At 41.6% G+C, this 18,725-nt stretch overlaps 1 protein-coding gene across 1 annotated transcript in view; it reads right to left on the bottom strand.

The window, feature by feature from the left end:
- Nucleotides 1–18,725, bottom strand: part of PKHD1 (PKHD1, fibrocystin/polyductin) — a 265,500-nt gene that overhangs the window by 20,246 nt on the left and 226,529 nt on the right. The window contains exon 58 of the mRNA XM_026846419.1: nucleotides 9,188–10,193. Within this exon, the coding sequence (XP_026702220.1) occupies nucleotides 9,188–10,193 (1,006 nt within the window). The remainder of the gene's footprint in view (nucleotides 1–9,187; nucleotides 10,194–18,725) is intronic.

The raw sequence follows: 18,725 nt of genomic DNA, 5'->3' as shown, positions 1-18,725 counted from the left end.
TTTTATTTCCACCGATGCCCTTTCCCCCCCCCTATATTATAAAAAGAAATCAAAGATAGGGGAAATAACCTTCAGTGGAAAGCAGACCGCATCATTCCATGACAACAGAAGAACAATAAATCTGTAATACTGATCATATCTCATTGTGAAGACTAATGGACTGAGCAAGACCCGTGTTATTGGACATTACTGATGTCCCCCTTCTTTCATGTAGGTTGAGTCAATAAGACCAAAATTCAAAACCATAAACACCTAAATGCATACTCTAGCTAGCATCAGCGGGGAGCTTTGAACGAAGCCATGTTGTCCACTGTCCTGGATACCAGATGCTGTGATGGCAGGAAGCTAACAAGGGAAGATCCAGTAGTGCAAAGAAGTAGCAAGGGGGCATAGTTTCATGGTGAACTCGGATAAGAAACAAGTAACTGAATACCTCTGTGGGCAAGGCTGGACAAGAGGAGTATGCTGCTTTATCTAATCTTTGTGGGGATTTCCCTTCATAAAGCAAAGATTCTTTAATTAGAAGCTGGATAGTTTGCTGCTGTTGGAAGCATCAGGTAAATTGGTTAGACTGAAAAAGTTCCAAAAAAGAGGTCCAATGCAAGCACTCTTGGAGTATACCTTAATTAAAATACCCAGTCTTTTTGACCAACTTCCTCTGACATTAGCTTTTTGGGACACTACCACCATCAGATCTCCATTTCTCCATTTGCTAGAGACTTTCCAAGCTATGAATGGCTCCAAATTTAGCTTTCAAGATATTTTTCCCCCTTTTACAGATCATCACAGAGCACAAACACAGCTTCCCAGGAACACAGAGACATGTTTCCCCCATGAGGACAGTCTTCCCCCCTGCTCAGACAACCTTTGTTTAGCACTTTTCAATCCCAGCGGCACCAAAAGCTGAAGGCACCTGGTGGATGCAGCTGGTGCAGTCCAGATTCTTGAGGTCTAGAAAAAAAAAAAAAAAAAAAAAAAAAAAAAAAAAAAGGAGATTGGAGGAGCATAGTGGATCCACTCAAAGGTGAGGTGGGACCACCAGGAACTTTTACAATGAGAAGGACAGAGCAGGTCCATCACATAGGACAGAAACATTCTCTAAATTCTTTAGTGATTCCCAATAATTACTGTAGACAAGTGAACTACCCTTACTTACAAAGCCGCCTGCTAGAGGTGAGGAGCTAAGCCAGGCCTCCGCCATAACACACTCCTGAAGTTTACTGTCGGAGAAACGTCTTTATTAAATGTAAACAGCATCCCGCCGGAGGTCAGAGCCTTGCCGCTGCTGTGTATCCCAAGGTAATACCACTTTAAGCTCCACATAAACTCTTAAACAGTTTCTATCCTAAAACCAGACCGTAGGTGGTACAGTTTTTTACGATATGTTATAATAGTGCAATAAATCTGTTAGCTTAAAATCGAATCTCCGTGGCCTTTTAGAGAAATCATCATTAAATGCAAGGCCCTGTTAATGATGCCATCCCAGTGAAATTGTTTAATCTGCTAGGGGGGTGAAAGGTCACCAAATGAATTTTTTATAATACATCAACTTGACACGCAATAGGGAAAACTGTAATAGATAAAAGCAAAGGAAAAGGGCACTGTCTTCTTCTGATAGGTCAATAGCAGCCAAGAGAGTCACTCATCCACTTTTCCTTCACTACCGTGCTCCTTTTCCATTTAATATGGACACCCAATTAATACCTCAGCACCATAGACAACCTCATTTTAGGTGAATTATAGCAATTTCTTCCCCCTTCTCTGAAATGAAAGTGATCACAATACATCATAGCATTGTGCGAATTAACGTTAATTGATTCGAGTTACCAAGCATTGATGGGCCACTTCTATAATCTGGTCCTTATTGGGAGCTGGAAGGGATGGAGGGAAGATTAGATTGCATCCTCCGTTGCTTTGACGACGGCGGTCACCTGATGGCTTGTTAGACAGTTGTACGCTTCTATTGCTGGCCCCAGTGGGGTCGTCAGTAAACTGGAGTGATGTCCAAACATCATTACACGCTGCTCCGATATTAAAGCAAAGGGATTAGCACCTTATTGCAAGCAACCTGGATTTGTCATTGTGCTGTCGTTATCCAATTTCCAGATGATAATGTGACTGTGGCCTGCGGGCACGAGGTCCTGCAGCCAAACCAAGGTGTGTGGATATATATATATACACACACACGTATACATACATATACGTGCACGCATCCCCACAAAGACCCAGCACCCCAAGCCATTTAACCCTTTGCTTGCCAGAATTCTGCTAACAAAGCATGTGGAAGAATTTTTCCATCCAACACACAGCAGTGGTCAAGAGCGTGATGCGAGAGCAAAGCGAGCTGGCCCAGGAGCTGACACGGCTGTCACTCACTTGAATGTCACCCTAGATGAGCTCTGCTGATAGAGGCGACACATCTCAAGTGTTAAATAAGGTGGAGTGGGGAAAGGATCGGTCCCTCGGAGACATGACTGGCAGCTCCTCTCTGCTGTGTGCACATGTCGTGTAAAGCATTGCTTTCACTGCAGGTCCCATTAATTGTTAAGAGGGGAAAAGGGATCTAAATGTGACATGAGCAAAGCAGGTTTTGTTTGATAGCACTGGGGTACCAGCACTAGGACCAGATCTCTTTCCAGTGACTGAGTAAGACAATGGGGACACTCCTGGCTCTCCTGCATGTGTCCAAACAGACATAACTTCTGGGGAAATGCCAGGGGAATTGGGAAAAGCTCTTCTCGAGCTGATCCTCTTCATTTTTAACTGAGATTTAATAATACAAACCCTTCATTTTCAAAGACCCACACTGGTGTGGAGAATATATGGCAATATATCCCTCCTTCCCCTCATAGAGACCTGCAAAGTCCCATTGTCAGGGCAATCTGTGGTTTCTACCGTGGTTACAGTGTGGGTAAGACTTCTAATTGCCCGACTCTTGTAATTCAGGGGTGTCGCTTTTGAGTGGGATTGGCAAGTTTTACGGTAGATTTACCATGTACAGTAGACACTAACAGAAATTTAAAGGCTCAGAGGTGAAACGTAACCTGGGGAATTAATAGTTGGCGATAGACCCTTTAACCCCTACACTGCCAGAAGGATTGCAGTGCAGGATTGCAGTGAAAAACTATTACTATCTGATTTGGGGGGTAATGTGAAGCTCCATGTCTGTTGTCTAGAAGGGTATTTTTGAGATTTGTTTGAAAACTTACAAAGGGAAATACTGGCTTCACACAAGGATTATATACAAAAGGGCAGACTACTTTGGTTTTGGCTCTTTCCCTCTCAAATCCAGACACTCAATCTTATAGACAGACATCACTGTAATTAGCAGTAATCTATGCTGTGGCACTACATTCAACCTGCATGAATGATTCACATACCTACTCTGCAAGTTATATTTCTGCTTATTTGGAACAGTCCTTGAATGAAAAGTGTTTCTGCTTCAGCTGCAGTTTAATTCTTCTACTGACCACGAACAGGATCCACAAGATATCTCCTCAGTTTCCCCACTCGGAATTCAATTTGAAGAAAAATGCTAAAACAGCAGACCTGCAGCCTATCATCTACACAGTCAAAGACCTTATTAGTACCAACATCCCTGGTATGCCCGTTCCTTTCTGACACCACCAGTTTTGATGCCAAATTTCAGTTCCTGGATTTTCTGCTAAAAATGCCACTAGAAGCAAGAAAAAAAAAATAGCAAAAGGATTTGTGTTAAAAATATACTTCACCTCTGAGACCTAGAATGACCTCACACAAACTCTTTTCACATACAAGCCTCCATTGCCACCATCTTCCATGCAGAAATATGTGTCTGAGCGAGGACCATCCACCTCTTGTTGACAGATCCCACAACTACTCAGTTCCCCAGTTTGAAAAGAATTATGAACTGAGAACAAAATAGTGACATTCATCTTGATTCCTAAAGTGCAATATGATCATCTGGTTTTATGTGACATAACACTGTTTATACATGTATGAGCCTGCACTTTATTCTCATGAAGCTTCTTATCTCATCACTCCTATAAATAGCCCATTATAGAATCCCATTCCTCTGATTAGAAACCTTCTAGGTTATTCATGTGTACTATTACACATTCTTACGAGGCTGCTAAATGAGATGTTGGCCAAAAAGGGGCCTCAGCTATCCCCAAATTATTTTTTGGGAAAAAAAAAAAAAAAAAAAGGTCATAATACAGCTCTGTCCATGCAGGAAAACATATCAGGAAAATAGAGTGGTGTTGAATGGGAAATGGTCTCCTTCCAGTTCTATTGCAAGATTCTTCTATTTTATTCTCCAGAGAGGAACCTTCTTGTTTTTTACATGCATATTTACCTCTTGACATTTTATACCCATTTGTCCCTGAACTGTCATTGTCCATTAATGTCTAGAGCTTCCTCTCTGGTATTTGCTCTTCCAACATATTTTCGCAGATAGGATGATATCTCTTCCCTCAGCCTTGCTTTGCCAAGTTAAGCAAACCAAACCCTTTACTAAATGATTCCGTGATTCTATTCTTTACATCTTAAAATAAACCCCAATTTCCATGATCATCTCAGATGTCATTCCTAGTATCTACTTGAACCGACTTTGTCTTTTTTTGTACACCAACTAGCAGAGTGGCATACGCTACTCAAGCATATGCCCTCTATGGTGTCCCTCTGACTTAAAATTCTGTAAGCTTAATTTTAAAGTTTAAGTTCCTGAGTATCATGTTTTCCACATTTTCACTTCAGGGGTGCATGGCAGATAAAATCTTGATAGACCCTCAGCATGCGGCAATAACTTTAGCTCCGAGGTCAGGGGTTTTACTATCCTGCCTTTGCCTACCCACCGGATGGAAAGCTGCATCCCTACCGAGAAAAAAGCTGTCCCCTCCCTTTTTAAAACCCTGCGCCATTCCATACAGCAGCTTGCTTGAAATCTGCATGAAGGTCTCCAAACCCAAGCACTTTGGGGTTAGGATGTGTCAGAATTAATGTCGTTTGGACTTCTGACTGTGCCTGCCTGTGTATATGCCGTGTGACATAGCGAATTAGCAGTAATTTCTCATTTAGTCCTCTGCATGGGTATTGCTGTCTGAATGAGCAGTTCTTTGATGATTAGCTTCACTTTTATTGCTTGCTGTGCATCTCAAACGCCATTATTTCCAGCACACACGCTTTTTTTTTTTTTTCACATGCTACCCCAAACCTAGCTCTTAATAAAGAAAGATTAATGCTTGCAAACTTCAGTTTGTAGCAGGTTAAAGGCCCATCAAGAAGGAGCAAAGTATCCTGCTCCAGTGTGCAGATATGGACTAAATGGCTTCTGGATGACTACCTAACTTTATATTTCTGATTTTGCATAAAGGCACCCCACACAAACATACACAATATATTAGCTGTTGTGTTCTCTTGTTCTTTCACTTTTATATTTATATTCGTATTAGGCAAACTCTGCAAAACAGAGATTTCTATCTGGAAACACGTTGCAATATGTATGAATACACAGACACTCACAAGAAGATAAAACTATGTGATAGTCATCTCTGATTCTCCAGCTGTGCAAGGCTGTAGCAGTCAGAGCAATCACCTCTATCTTTCCTTGACAAACCAATGAGCCATGCTTGGAGTGACCCTAACAAAGGAGTTAAATTAAAATCATGTAAACCAGCATTTAACATCATAACAGACAAGTCATTTTTTTAACAGCTTGGCAGTATGATATACAGACTTAGTGCCTAGCTGCCCAGCCACAGCAAGGTTTCCAGGGCTCCTGTCAGCCTCACTGTCCTGGGCTGCAGAGACAAACACCCAGTCTCTGCTGATCAAAGATTTTGTTGTTGTCCTGATGCAAGAGGAGCCACTAGTCTGAAACTGCAGGAGACTGGCCCGGCAGGAGTGCAGGTTTCTGCGTATATCTGACAACCTGATTGGATTTTGCACAACTCAGGGGTAAAAATATTTCTTTTTTTCCTTCCACAGAAAAATACACTGGAATACTTAGCCTGACTTGTAATCCCAGCCCCATTATCCTTGCCTGTGCTAGCATGTACTTCCTAAAGAGAGACAGATAGACAGTGGGGATACTACATGTCCCAACAGGAAAACCCTGATTTCATTTCACAAGTTATCTGTGGCCTTATTGCATCAGAAATGTCAGCCATGAGTAATTCCAGAAAAGCTATGACTGATGGGGAGCAATAAATAACACTGCAGAGGAGCCCAAGCAGCTCAGGGTGGATGAGCTCTGAGCTGGTCCTGTGATCTGGTGATGTTAGTATTCTCTTCAATAAACATCCCAGGTCTTCCACTACTGAACTTTAAGTTAACACTGCTCTTGTCTCTATGATAAAGCAGACCTCTCCTGATCCTTCCTTTCACAGAGTATGCACAGATGGGAAGGCAAACCCCAGCAGTCCCCAGTGTGGAGATGTCATTTATGCCTGAAAAAAAAAAGGCAGCCACAAGGTTTCTTCCCTGGCACACAGAAGAGGACGGTCCTCTCCTTTAGGTGATTTCTTTCCTGCCTCTGTGATGTAACACTAATGCATTCAGGAACCTATAGGCATTTAACAGAGTTCTGGTGAACTTCCTCTAACAACCTTATGTCTTGATCCTTTCACACAGTGTAGATATTGTTGATTCTCTTGTTCTGATCATCAATAACAAACACACTGGACGAGGGCCCTTGTACCCATCACACTCTACAGGTTACGGCATGTCTTGGAATGGCATAAAGACAGGATAACGTTTCCTATCACACCCTGTAAAACTTCCTACAACATTATTTTTCTGTCCCATTTTGTAGTATCCTGCATCATAACACTAATATCTCCACTGACAATAGTGATGTTAGTTCTGCTGATAAAAATATAGTATATCTTCCGTTTGGCCATGTTTAAGTTTTGATATTGCAAATAATATCTTCACACTGTGCTTAATATAACACCAGTTTAAAAAAAAACAACAACAAAACAACAAACAACCAAACAAAAAAAAAATCAAATCAAAACCTAAACAAGTCCAACAAACCAAAACCAAACAACAAACCACAAGACTCCTACAGCCACAGACCAGTGTCCTTACTCTCAGTGCATCACTACTGAGAGCCACACAATGCCTAGTGAAAAGTCAAGCATGTGAATAGTAGTTTGTATGACTAGCAGCCAACAGACATTACGATGGTATAGGGGTCAGCGGTAAATGTTAGACGATATGGTATTAATTAGAGAAAGTAAGTCTTAGACAAATCCAATTTCTTTCTTGTATAGATGGAATATGCTTATACTTGGGTAAGGCTCAGTAGTGCACAACATAAAAAAATAACAACATTATGCAATATCAAGAGAGTACACCGTAAGGTTGCCAAACATCAAATCCCAGGTCCCGCATTAAAAACAGATGGGTTATTACCTTTTTCATATTTCCCATATGCTTTTAATACAGATTCTGGATCTGAGGCTGAAATATACTGCTGTCTGCTCCCTTCCCAGCCTTGTTCCTCACAGCCTTCTCTGCAGATAAGGGCTGCCACCTGGGCCATGCAAATCGTGGCTGCAAGAGGCTGAAAAGAGCAAGACAGGGGCAGAGGAAGGAGGAACAGAAAGGGTTGTTTATTGCTGTGGAGGAGAGGAAGAACAATGACCTTCAAAAAGTGAGACTTGGTACAGAAAATCAATAAAAAAATAGTATGTACAAAACTGGCCAAGAACTATATAACCGACTGAGCTCAGAAGGCAGCTCCCATTGGGAAATGATTCTAAAGTAAAGGAGTGTCCTGTGGTGTTCTGTCAAAATCAGCTGCAGGCCTGATGCTGTATGTGAATCGAGAAACAAATATAAAACCACTGTGATAAAATGCATGGAAGGATTGGTGGGCTGGTAGATTATGGAAGGAATAGTCAAACATGGGAGCCTAGATCATGTGGTGTTTAGGATCTGTGAAAACAAACTGAGTGAATCGGGTTCTGGAAAGCTAGAACTGAAAAGGAATTAAAGAATACAGGGAGAAAACAGGTGAGCATGAGCTGTCCTATTTCTGTGGAAAAATGGACTAATGGGGTCATTGAATTCTGGCAGTAGAAAATGGGATTTCATATCACTTTTGCATATGGCACTGATATCATAGAATCACAGGTTGGACGAGACCTCAAGGACCATCTGGTCCAACTTTTCCTGGCAAAAACATGGTCTAGACAAGACGGCCTATTCCTCTGTCCAGCTGAATCTTTAAAGTGTCCGGTGCTGGGGAATCCACCATGAAGGAAAACCAATGGGCTTTAAGACATACACACCTCAAACAGGATTCAGCAAACTGAGACAGAGAAGGGCAGAAACAGTCACCAGAACTGAAACCTTTCAACTTATTAAGAAGCAGAGAGCTAAATGATTTGATTACTCTGGAGGTATCTGGAGGAGGAGGAAGAGTCAATGCCCAGAAACTCGCTGATGTAACAGTGAAGGAAAGAACAAGAAACTCTGATGGGAAGGTGGAGAGAGAGGCTGACAAGAGAAAATGAGAAAGTACTTGTGACAGCAAAAACAGGGGCAGCATCCGACATATAGGCACACGTTCAGGTAGTGTTGGTTGTGTCCCGCTCTTGTACCTTCAAGACCAGATGGTTTTCTAGAATCTTAGCCAAAAAGAAAGGTCGGTGCTGAGGTATCAAAGCCAACAGCAGTGGCCTGTGTCATGCAGGAGACAGACCGAAGTATAATTAAATAGTGTTTTCTGGCCTTAAATTCTAAAAGTATACGAATCAAGGTTTAGATCTACATGTTAGTTAAGGCAACAACCCATCTTTAAAAATGCATCTCCGGTGTGACACCAATTTATAAACATTCACAGATTTAATTGTTTAAAATTTAAGAGTGATTATAGTCTGAACTTCTTTAGAAACATTGACTTTACCCAATAACTTATAGTTTCAAGGCAGACTTCCAGGAACTCTGTTCCAGATTTAAAGCATCAGGAAGATCTCTGCACTGGAGATTCATGAGCACCAAAAGAATAACATGGAAATTCACACTCAGGAGTTCAGCTATACTTGGGCATAACTCTGGCATGGAATACTTTAGAACATATTTCAGCAGGGTTAGTTATATTTCAGAACTTACTCCCCATCTGAATGAGCAGATCAAGCAGCTAAGTTGCCTCATTACACTTAAATCAATATTTGCTGATACTGAATCTGACACTTACCTGCTGTTAGCTTCTGCTGGGAACAGTAAGGCAGACTGAGTCACCATTAAGGTGTCAACTGGCAAGCCAAGGCCTCTCTGGAGGTCTCCAGTCTGATGAGTGTTGATAATGGTTCTGGCCAAACTCTTTAAGTTGTCACTTGCCAGCTCGTTTCTTGGATGGCCTGGTGGATCACCAAGTTCAATAATGAGCACTCTTGATGGACCAGCTGCATCAGATGGCTGCAGAGCTCGGGTGCTCACTGGTCCTCTCCTCACTTTCTGTGAGCCATATCCACTATGAAGGGCTGTGCAAAATGCCATGTTAGGGCAGTGGTATTTCCTTTTACCAGCATTGGACGAGATTAACTTCAACATGCTTTCACCACCCAGCACATGATGGACTACTCTGACTTGGTCATGACCAACCTTCAAGAAATCAGCTAATCGATGTATTATACTTGCTTCACCCTCTTCCCCAACAGCCTCAGTTATAGCGAAAGCCACAAGAAGGGAAACACCAGCAACTATTTCTACAGGTTCCTTTTCATGGAGGAGAACATAGAGAAGATTTTCTTCAAAGCTAAAGTAATTGGCTCCGGCCCCTTCATTCAGAGAAAAAGAAGATGTGGTTGGAGAGACATATTTCCCTTGAATGAAAACACGAAGGCTGAGTGGTTCATTGTAGAATATAGCTAGAGGCAGTCTGGTTGCATTTTGGCCACTGAGGAGGTAGAGTCTGAATGTCAGAGGAGCTAGGTCTGGGAAGCAAACCGTAGTGAGTTTGCTGGATGGCAACACAGAAAAGAAAGTAGAACAATCCTCTGCAGGATAACATAAAGTATGTGAAGTCGCATCACTGAAGGTATCCATAAAGCTGCCAGTCATTGCTACCACTGGAAACAGTCTCTGGTTGGTCATACTGGGGTCCAAGTTTTCTAGGATGACAAGCGCGTGATCTGATTTCTTGCAGAAGTAGCCTTGTACCCCAGGCTGGAAGATGCACTTGCTGTCATCTCTGTAAATTCCTGGAAGAGAGTAAAGGGAGATGAGGGGGGAAAAAAAAAAAAAAAAAAAAAAAAAGGTTGTTTCAAACATCATCTCAACATTTTGTGGTGTAGCTGTTTATTTTTCCATTCAGTGCTCAAAGTCACTTTTGTTGTTGCTGAAATTTTATATAGTTTTAAGGGAAGGCTGGACACTAAGGAATATTAAATAGGTAGAAACCACATCTACCTCAAGATGTCCTTGAGCTGAAAGTGATTGAAGACTGCTAATGAATGACAGAGAAGCATCACACACACCTACCTTGTCTTTCTAGATGTCAAACTATGTCCATTGTTGAAAGAGAAGTTACACTAGATGAACCTTTGGTCTGACTCAGCACTGTGTCCCTATGTCCTTGTGTCTTCTACATTCTCCTGGTTCTAAGCCTGTAGCGAGGTCTCAGATCAGGGCATGACTGCAAATCTTTGGAAAGGAAATTTACACAAAGCCATCTCATCCTACTCATGATTTTATCTTGAACAAAAATACTAAAGGTCCAGAACTTCATTAATCTACTCCAGCGGTGAACTGCCTCACTGAGTTTTAGAGTGAGAAGAAAGCACAATGTTCAGACACCTACAAATAGGGGAGACCCTTACATGTTCTCCAAGCGCTCAAGCTCCCACTGCAGTCAGTGGAGATCTGGAGTTTAAATCATTTTCCCACGGGAGGGCATTTAGTATCACATGTGGTACTCTGAGGTACCTGAGACATGTGGCACAGGGTCTACAGAAGACCTATCCCCTTCAAGGCTGGCAGCTGGGGGCCTGCTGGAACACCCCACAACACCTGAAATTACACCTAGACGCACATTCATGGGAAGTGAAACACTCTCAATTCCACAGCCATGAATATAGACAAAGCAGTTTAGAAAGCAATTTAAGTTCACCCTAAAATACCTCTGTTTTGTCAACTGGATCACCCTTTATTATCCTCTAACTTTATGACAAGAGGTAGGATCCTGTCACTTAAACACAGGTATGTAATGTCACCTGGGCTTCTTTGGGTCTCTCCAACATACATAACACATGATCCATGAGAATGCAAAAGCCACTTTAGGTATTCTTTCCCTGAATATAACAGGAGCTAAGATGCTTCCATGTTTGTCAGAATTTGCCACCAAATCCCATCTCACGTGTCCCAAGTGGAGAGAAGTCAAGAGGATGCTTTCACGGAAGGCTCTATACAGAAGAGATGTAAACCACAGAGTCTTCTGAGTTAGGGTATGCTCCATCTGACCAAATATAGGTCTCTGCTTTAAGATGAGAGAAATCTTGCCTCAGGCTATAATGATGAGATCATCACTGATTATAAAGAGAGAATAAAAGTAAATGAGTTCAGATACGGGCACCAAAACCATAAACATTTCTGCCTGAAGCATCTTAGGAAAAGATATGTGTTTTTGTTTTTCCTTCTTCTCTTCAAAATAAAAATCAAAGGAGGAATTTGCTGCTGCAGCCAGCTATAATACTCCTTCCCTCCCCAAGCCTGCTTCTTCCCTAGTTAGATGTGCTCACGAACGTGTTCAGCAAAGCATGGCCAATGTCTAAACTAACTCTGTGCTCCACATTCAGTGGCTTTGGGGACGTACATGCTGATCAGCAGCGTCTGGTGCTAATGATAAAAAGAAAGAGATAGCAAAATCCCAGAGAGTCACAGACTTGTGGATGAATAAAAGGGCATTCCCTTCATCAAGGGAACTTTATGTGAAACTCATTGTTAGAAGAAAATAACAGATTCCTGAAAAAGAAACAAACTATGAGAAATCATTCTGGACTCCGCTTATAGTTACACCTTGATGCCTGGATCCTGTGGACATTGACCTCCTGTTTATTTCAAGGGGATTCCTTATGTGCAGACTGTGGTCTGTGAGCATTTCCCAGAACAAGCTCTTGCTCTGCACATCACTGAGGAAAGCGATGAAATTACATAAACGTCAAGCTCTGTTCAGGGATGACATCCAAGTGAGACAGGATCTTTGCAAAACCCCCTATTTTTAGACACCAGTTTACCGATTTATTTCCCTTTTTCTTGCTTTTTTTTTTTTTTCCCAGTGTAAGTATTTTGCTATCAGCATGCGTAGGGGGGAAAGGGAGAGAGAGAGAGGCAACTCCATTCAGAAGCAGAAGTGGAAATGCTGCTCTCTGAGACATTTGGTATTGTCCTGGGGCGCTGGGAGGATGCACCCTGCAGCAGGCAGCCAGCCCGCAAAGGCTGACAGATCTCATCGTCTGCTCTCCCGGAAACCCCCCATCTCCCCCCGGTGACATTTCTCTTGTCTACAAATGGGATTTGCTGATATTTTGTGATTTCCCAGGACTTTCCTTTGCCCTGCCTGCCTTGCAACATGGGGCTTGCTTGGTTTCCTGCACACACACACACACACACACACACGCACACACATCGTTGCTTGTCTCCTTCCAAATGGCTTTATCTGCCAGTCACAATTTCTGCAGTCTGCAATTTCGATCACTTTTAAATGAAACCCATGCTGGCCTTAGTAATCATAATGTCATTTACAATTTACCACAAAACACGTTTATTCAGTTAGTAGCACATTGGAGAAAGAGAACTCCATATGAACTCGCCGCTGAAGCCCTAATCTGATTATTTCCTCATGAAAATCCAAGCAGGGGTGCTTGTAAGAGGGGTCTGAGAGGAGAAGGAAAAAGTGAGTCCTGGCCACAGCTGACTCTCATAATCAATGGGAATAGATAAGTGACGTGGCGTGTCAGGGCCAGCAGCTAATCTGCCCCGGGGCTTTCCTCTAAAAAAGGCCAGGGTGGACAGGACTTAATAAATACTGAGTGACCACTGAATATTGAGCTGACATGTGCTATTTACATTGACGATGAACAATAACAGTGATAAATTCCAGGAGCATCCCCCGACAATGGGTGAAATTAGATTAAATAAGTTACTTGTATGTGCACGTGCATTTGCACACACACGTGTGTGAAAAAAAAAAAAATAAATAAAAGGGTGGGAACAAAAGAGAAAGAGAAAGCTGGCATGTGTGAGTCAACTGGAGACCCTTAGGATGGTGGGAAAGATGGAGAAGATGTTCATATCTGTAGCGACGTGTGCACAGGTGAGGCTGAACGTCCCACCAGGAGCTGTGAGCACCCGGGCAGAGGAAGAGTGCACGTGTGTGCGCGCACGGCCACGTGTGTGTGTGTGTGTGTCCTGCTCCGTGCAAGAAAGAGAAATAATACATGGAGAGAGTGTGTGTGTTCATCTACTTCCTCAGCCCCAGAGAGCAGACTTTGCTTTCTGAGGATTGCCCTATCATCAAGTCAAGTTTATTATTTAATTATATACATGCACACACACACACACATAGACACACAAACATATATATCTATATGAGATTTTAGCACTCAGGTTGCTTCTAGGGCTCCTGACAAATATTAACTTTGTGTCAATATTTGTCCTTCCTGTCGTGAAATGAGGATTTTCCACCTCATTTCACATTTGAAAAGAAAAATGCGCCGAGGGGGTCCTCTTTGCTTAGGAAAAAAAAACACCAACAACAGCAACATCTCATATCCTTTATTTAGAAAAATGGAGCAGGAGGGAAGAAGGGAAGAGTATTTTTAAAATAGATGTTTTGACTTAAAGGCACATAGAAGCCTTTGCAGGTCTCCTGCTTTTTTCTTAGTTCCCCAGTGCCAAATAAATAAAATAAAATAAAATAAATTCTACATTTAAAATTGAATGAAATACATCAGCATTAATGATTTTCCCCTTCAGGTTAACACCACCATTTCCTTCAATAATTTTTACCCATTTCGTGATAGATTTCACAATTCATGGTACAAGGAACAATATAGTCTTTTTTTTTTTTTTTTTTTTTTTTTTTTTTTGACAAAAACAAAAGGCAATGTCATTTTTTCATCAAAATAAAATAAATCTCCCACAATTTTCTTTCCATCTGACTGGATTTGCCCGTCAGTTATTTCTAATTTAACTACAATTATAGTTACAAAAATACAAAAATGAGTAGGGGAGGAAGGGGGAAGGGAGAGATAAATGGGACACTGTTTAGAAATTGCAATTCATTGGCCTTGGGCTGGCCGGCACATATCTTTGCTGAGGGGGAAATATTCATCAGCATTAACTGTTCTTTTTGACCTGCTGACATTCAAATGTGAAAAAAAAAAAAAAAAAATGGAAAAAAAAGGGCCCAGCAATAGGACCTTAGAAATCTCGCAAAGGTAAATTATTCTGAGGTCAGTAATTTTTTTCTATACAAAAGGTTTTCTGCATTTCTTGAGTTCAGATGTTCCCCATAAATAATTTTGACCCCGATTCTCCTGTCTAATCCCTCACACAGAGTCCTCGTGCCCATGCACTCATCCTTTGAAAGTGATGGCTCTGCAGACACTGCTCTTCTAAATCTTTATGTAGGTAAGTGAAAACAAGCCCATCACCTTCAGCAGATGCTGAGACAAGGCATCCCCCAGCATTTTCAGAAATCTCAGTGACTCTAAATTAGGGATATCACTCAGTTGAGTTTAGCTGTGTCCCCATGGTGGGTAAGCACCCAGATACACAATGTCAAGTAACTTATTTGTGGCGGGTTTCTGGCAAGGTGTGTGTTGAGAACACACACACACACACAGAGGAATGCGTGATGGCATGTGTGCTTGTTTGTGTTTTTGTGTATGTATGTGTGTGAGATCCAGGCAAATATACACTCATAGCGGGGACCATGTAAACAAAACCAAAGTGGTTGCTTTAGGCTCTTAATTCTTTCTTTTAAAGAAAATTATTTTAGAAGGAAATGAGTCTCATAACATCACACTGTGTGGGTTTTTATGCTCCCTGTTTATCGTTCCTCCATAAAAAGCTTTGAACCCCCCTGGCCAATTTCAGTCATATTTGTGGACTCAAGGATACGATGTTCCTACAAGTTTTGTAAAAGTAGGTGTCCAAGCAGAGGGAAGACAGTTTTCAGTGCTTCCACTGCAGTCTGTAGTATCAGCTCACTCTTATCATGTATCACAGGATCTGCATTGACCCTTCCCTTTCACATACAAATCCCTAGAAAAACAGGTATATAGTACATGAAATATTTGCTCTTGCATTCATTGTTTCCATGTATTGATATAGCCATGCATGTTGCAACTGTTTATTCACCGTGAAATCAAGCATTATTTGCATCTTTCATACGGTTGTATATTTTTATGCTAGCTCAAATCCTTCAGATGTCCCCCATGCCTAAGAGGTAAGGCACGTGTTACAGATGAGAGTGTATCTTTCCAAGTTATGAACAAAAAAATTTGCAGTTTTCCAGTTCCGAGAGACTATTGTAATAACTCATTCCTGACCTTAAAGCATACGTGCACAAATAAAGTCTTAACCAGAAGCCCAATGAGGCCAGGATGTTCTCCAATAGTGATCGAAAAGAGTCATCTAGACAGAGTTTTGGAACAAAGCACATACATAGCAATATTCACCTAGAGCGCTCCTCCAGCTTTCAGTGATTTACAGGTCAGGAACCTCTTGAGTCAGAGAGAGATCATCTTTGGTCTTTGCATTTGAGAGAAAATATCAAACCTGTCTCACAAAACTGCAAAAAGTTAGGAAGGAGAAGAACCTAGCCAGGAGAATATATCTTGAGCCATCCCAAAGGAGGCGAGTTGGTAAATCTGCAGTGTCCTTTAGTGAGGTTGCCCAGCCCAGGCCTTGTGTCATAGTGCCACAGAATTTCTCAGCGGCCCTGCTGCCCCTGCAATGTGACCACACCTGGAAATACCTTGTCTGTCTGTCCCCAGAAGACCAGGCTGGAACTGAGCTGCTATGGCATTACACGCATCAAAAATAAAAAAATAACCAGTGCCAAGGCAAGTTCCTTGCTCCCAGGGCCAGCTGGTATGACACTCCCTAGTATTAAAGTCACTGACCCTCCAAAAGCTGGTGGCAACCTCCAAATTGTTCTTTTGAAATAGCTCCTGACTTGAGCTGATTTCTGGCAAGTGCCCAGGAATTGTTCTGGACGCTGCTGGGTTGCCTGGGACCAAACTGGGCTTGGAGCTGTTCTGCTGATGTAGCAAGAGTGACTGGGAAGCTCAAAGGTCCATACTCTCATGATGCTTGACACTCTAAAGTTAGACATCAGGCCCATACCTGCTATTGTCAGCAACTTGTCCATCATTTTATTAAACAGAAAGACACAATTAAGGAGGATTTCTGTCTGTGTTATCATTATTGATTAGGGAACCTAAGTCATTTTAGCCATCCTGACCACACAAAGTTCCCCATAATGTTTATTTAGGAAATAAATCCAGTATGGTGACAAAAGCAGCATTACCTGGCATTATACTGTGTGTGGACAAAAAGGATTAAGCAGTGCAGTTGTCATGATTCTGTGCATTTCCAGAAAGTCCTCAAAACCACGGTAAACTAAGCACCCTTAAATTGTCACCCTGAATGAAGGAGAATGCAGGAGCCATTGCCTTAAACCCTACTGCAATGCAGTCAGAGCTGTGGCATGGGACAGGGGTGAACAGGACAGAGTGAACCCTCATGGGACAGCATGGGAAAGATAATTTGGGTCTTCATGGCCTTCCTGAGGGCTACCAGTACACAGCTAAGGGGTGGAAATGATGGCTTTTTTGTACAGCAGCTAGCAAAATAGGCTCCTGGGTAGAGATTTTAGATGCTCTCATGAAGCAGATAATAGAAACTATTCCCACAAACCTGCTGAAGTCATTAACCACTGTTCAAAGAGTGGTGAGAGGGATCCTGCCTCCTATGCAAGAGGGTTAAAAGAGAAAAATGCAAAGAGAAACATCTTTTGGTCCAAATTATTTCACATTCGGGGGGAAAAAAAAAAAAAAAAAAAAAAAAAGCAGCTGTTCTGCAAGTATCAATTTGTTTCTCATCTCACTGCTAAAGCTTTTCCCATTATGTTTTCCCTCAAGATAATCCTGGTTTCCTTTAGGTGTATTTAAAGCCCAGAAGGACTTTTCTTTCTCCCTGACCCCTCTCCCCCATTTACTGAAGCTTTAGTCAAACTGATAGCAGAGGCTCAACATGAAGGCAAGGGGCAGCAAACAGTAGCACCTTTGTCGATGCGGGTCTAGTAACCGTCTCTCTGGCCAAGGAATGATAAAACTTCTACCACCACCCAAAAGCAAAACAGCAATTTCATCGGATGCCAGACCTAAAAATGAATGTGGCCGTGCCATGCGTTGCTCTGAGCTGTGGATATAATGAGTTTTGAATGGGAAGTCCCGGACACAATAAATCTGTGCCATATGTGACCATTTCCTGTGTCAGTTCCTTTCTCATAACCAGTGGAGGCTTTGCCCTCCCCCTCACTTTCCCTTTCATGACCCCACACCAGGGCTCTGAAATCTTTCAGGGTTGCTTATGGGCCCCAGGCTTTTCCACAGCGGTTGCATAAATAAATGAGTTTGACAGCAAACATCATAACGGTTAGCGGTAATGTGTGCTCCACGCAAGTGCTTGTGCTACTCACTGGAGAAAAGAGCTCGGTTTGTTACGGCAAACAAAAGTATGTTCTCTGACAAGTGGTGAAAGAATTAGTCAAATAAACATGAACTCTATTAAGACCGTCGCTGCCAGGTTTTGTTATGGACAGGGAGGTTCTCAGCTTCTCTTTTCCCTCTTTGGCCTGCAGTCACTGCAAAGACAAATCAGGCTTTTCTTCTGCAAAAATAAAGTTAGGGGATAAAAATGAACTGCCTCGAAATAAAATTTGCAGGGAAATCCACTTTACTATTATTATTATTATTATAACTTCTTCCCAATGAGAACAGTTCTTTGGTCCTGGGAACAAACTCACAAAGAGACCAAATGATTTTCCATTAGAAGTGGGACAGAAGGAAAATGCCAAATACCTGCAGATTTTGAAAGTGTTCAGGTTAGAATTAAGCTTATAAATGATAATTATTTTTATAAGACATAGGTGAAGGAGAGGACAGAACAGAGCTCAGAATTTGCCCTGAAATTGCTTTCCTTTTTTTTTTTTTTTTTTTTTTTTCATTAACAAATCAAACATTTTGACTCAATAACAAGATTTTACTAAGTTTTCAGCTTTACCTGAGAAAATATAATATTTTTAGACTGTGTAAAGCTTTTCTGTAAAACTATTTTATTGAAAAGGGTTTTTTTTTTTGTCCCCAGGTACATCATTTAAACAAAAATATTTAAAATATCCCAGGTTCAAATATCCCAGAAAGACTGCAGACATTTCAATTAGTATGTTAAAGGGCATAAATAGTTTATAGAAGCTTCATGAAAATGATTAGGAAGGAAGGAAGGTTGGTTTCCCATATTCAATGCAGAGAGAACAAAAAGAGGTATTAATATTTTAACTGGGAAGATTATGTTAGAAATTAGAAAAAAATCTTTCTAATAAAAAAAAAAAATAACAAGGCCTTGAAACTAGCTGACTGGGGACCTGGTGGAACTACTGGGGACAAGGTGGAAGTAATACAACTGAAGAGGTTTTTTAGCAGGTCATATTAATGGGGGGGGGG

This window comes from Athene cunicularia (assembly GCF_003259725.1).
Source record: "Athene cunicularia isolate RWA chromosome 3 unlocalized genomic scaffold, athCun1 chr3_part1, whole genome shotgun sequence".
In the NCBI taxonomy this organism is placed as follows: domain Eukaryota; kingdom Metazoa; phylum Chordata; class Aves; order Strigiformes; family Strigidae; genus Athene; species Athene cunicularia.
Note: the sequence above shows the minus strand (reverse complement) of the source record. Positions and strands in the feature narration are given on the sequence as shown.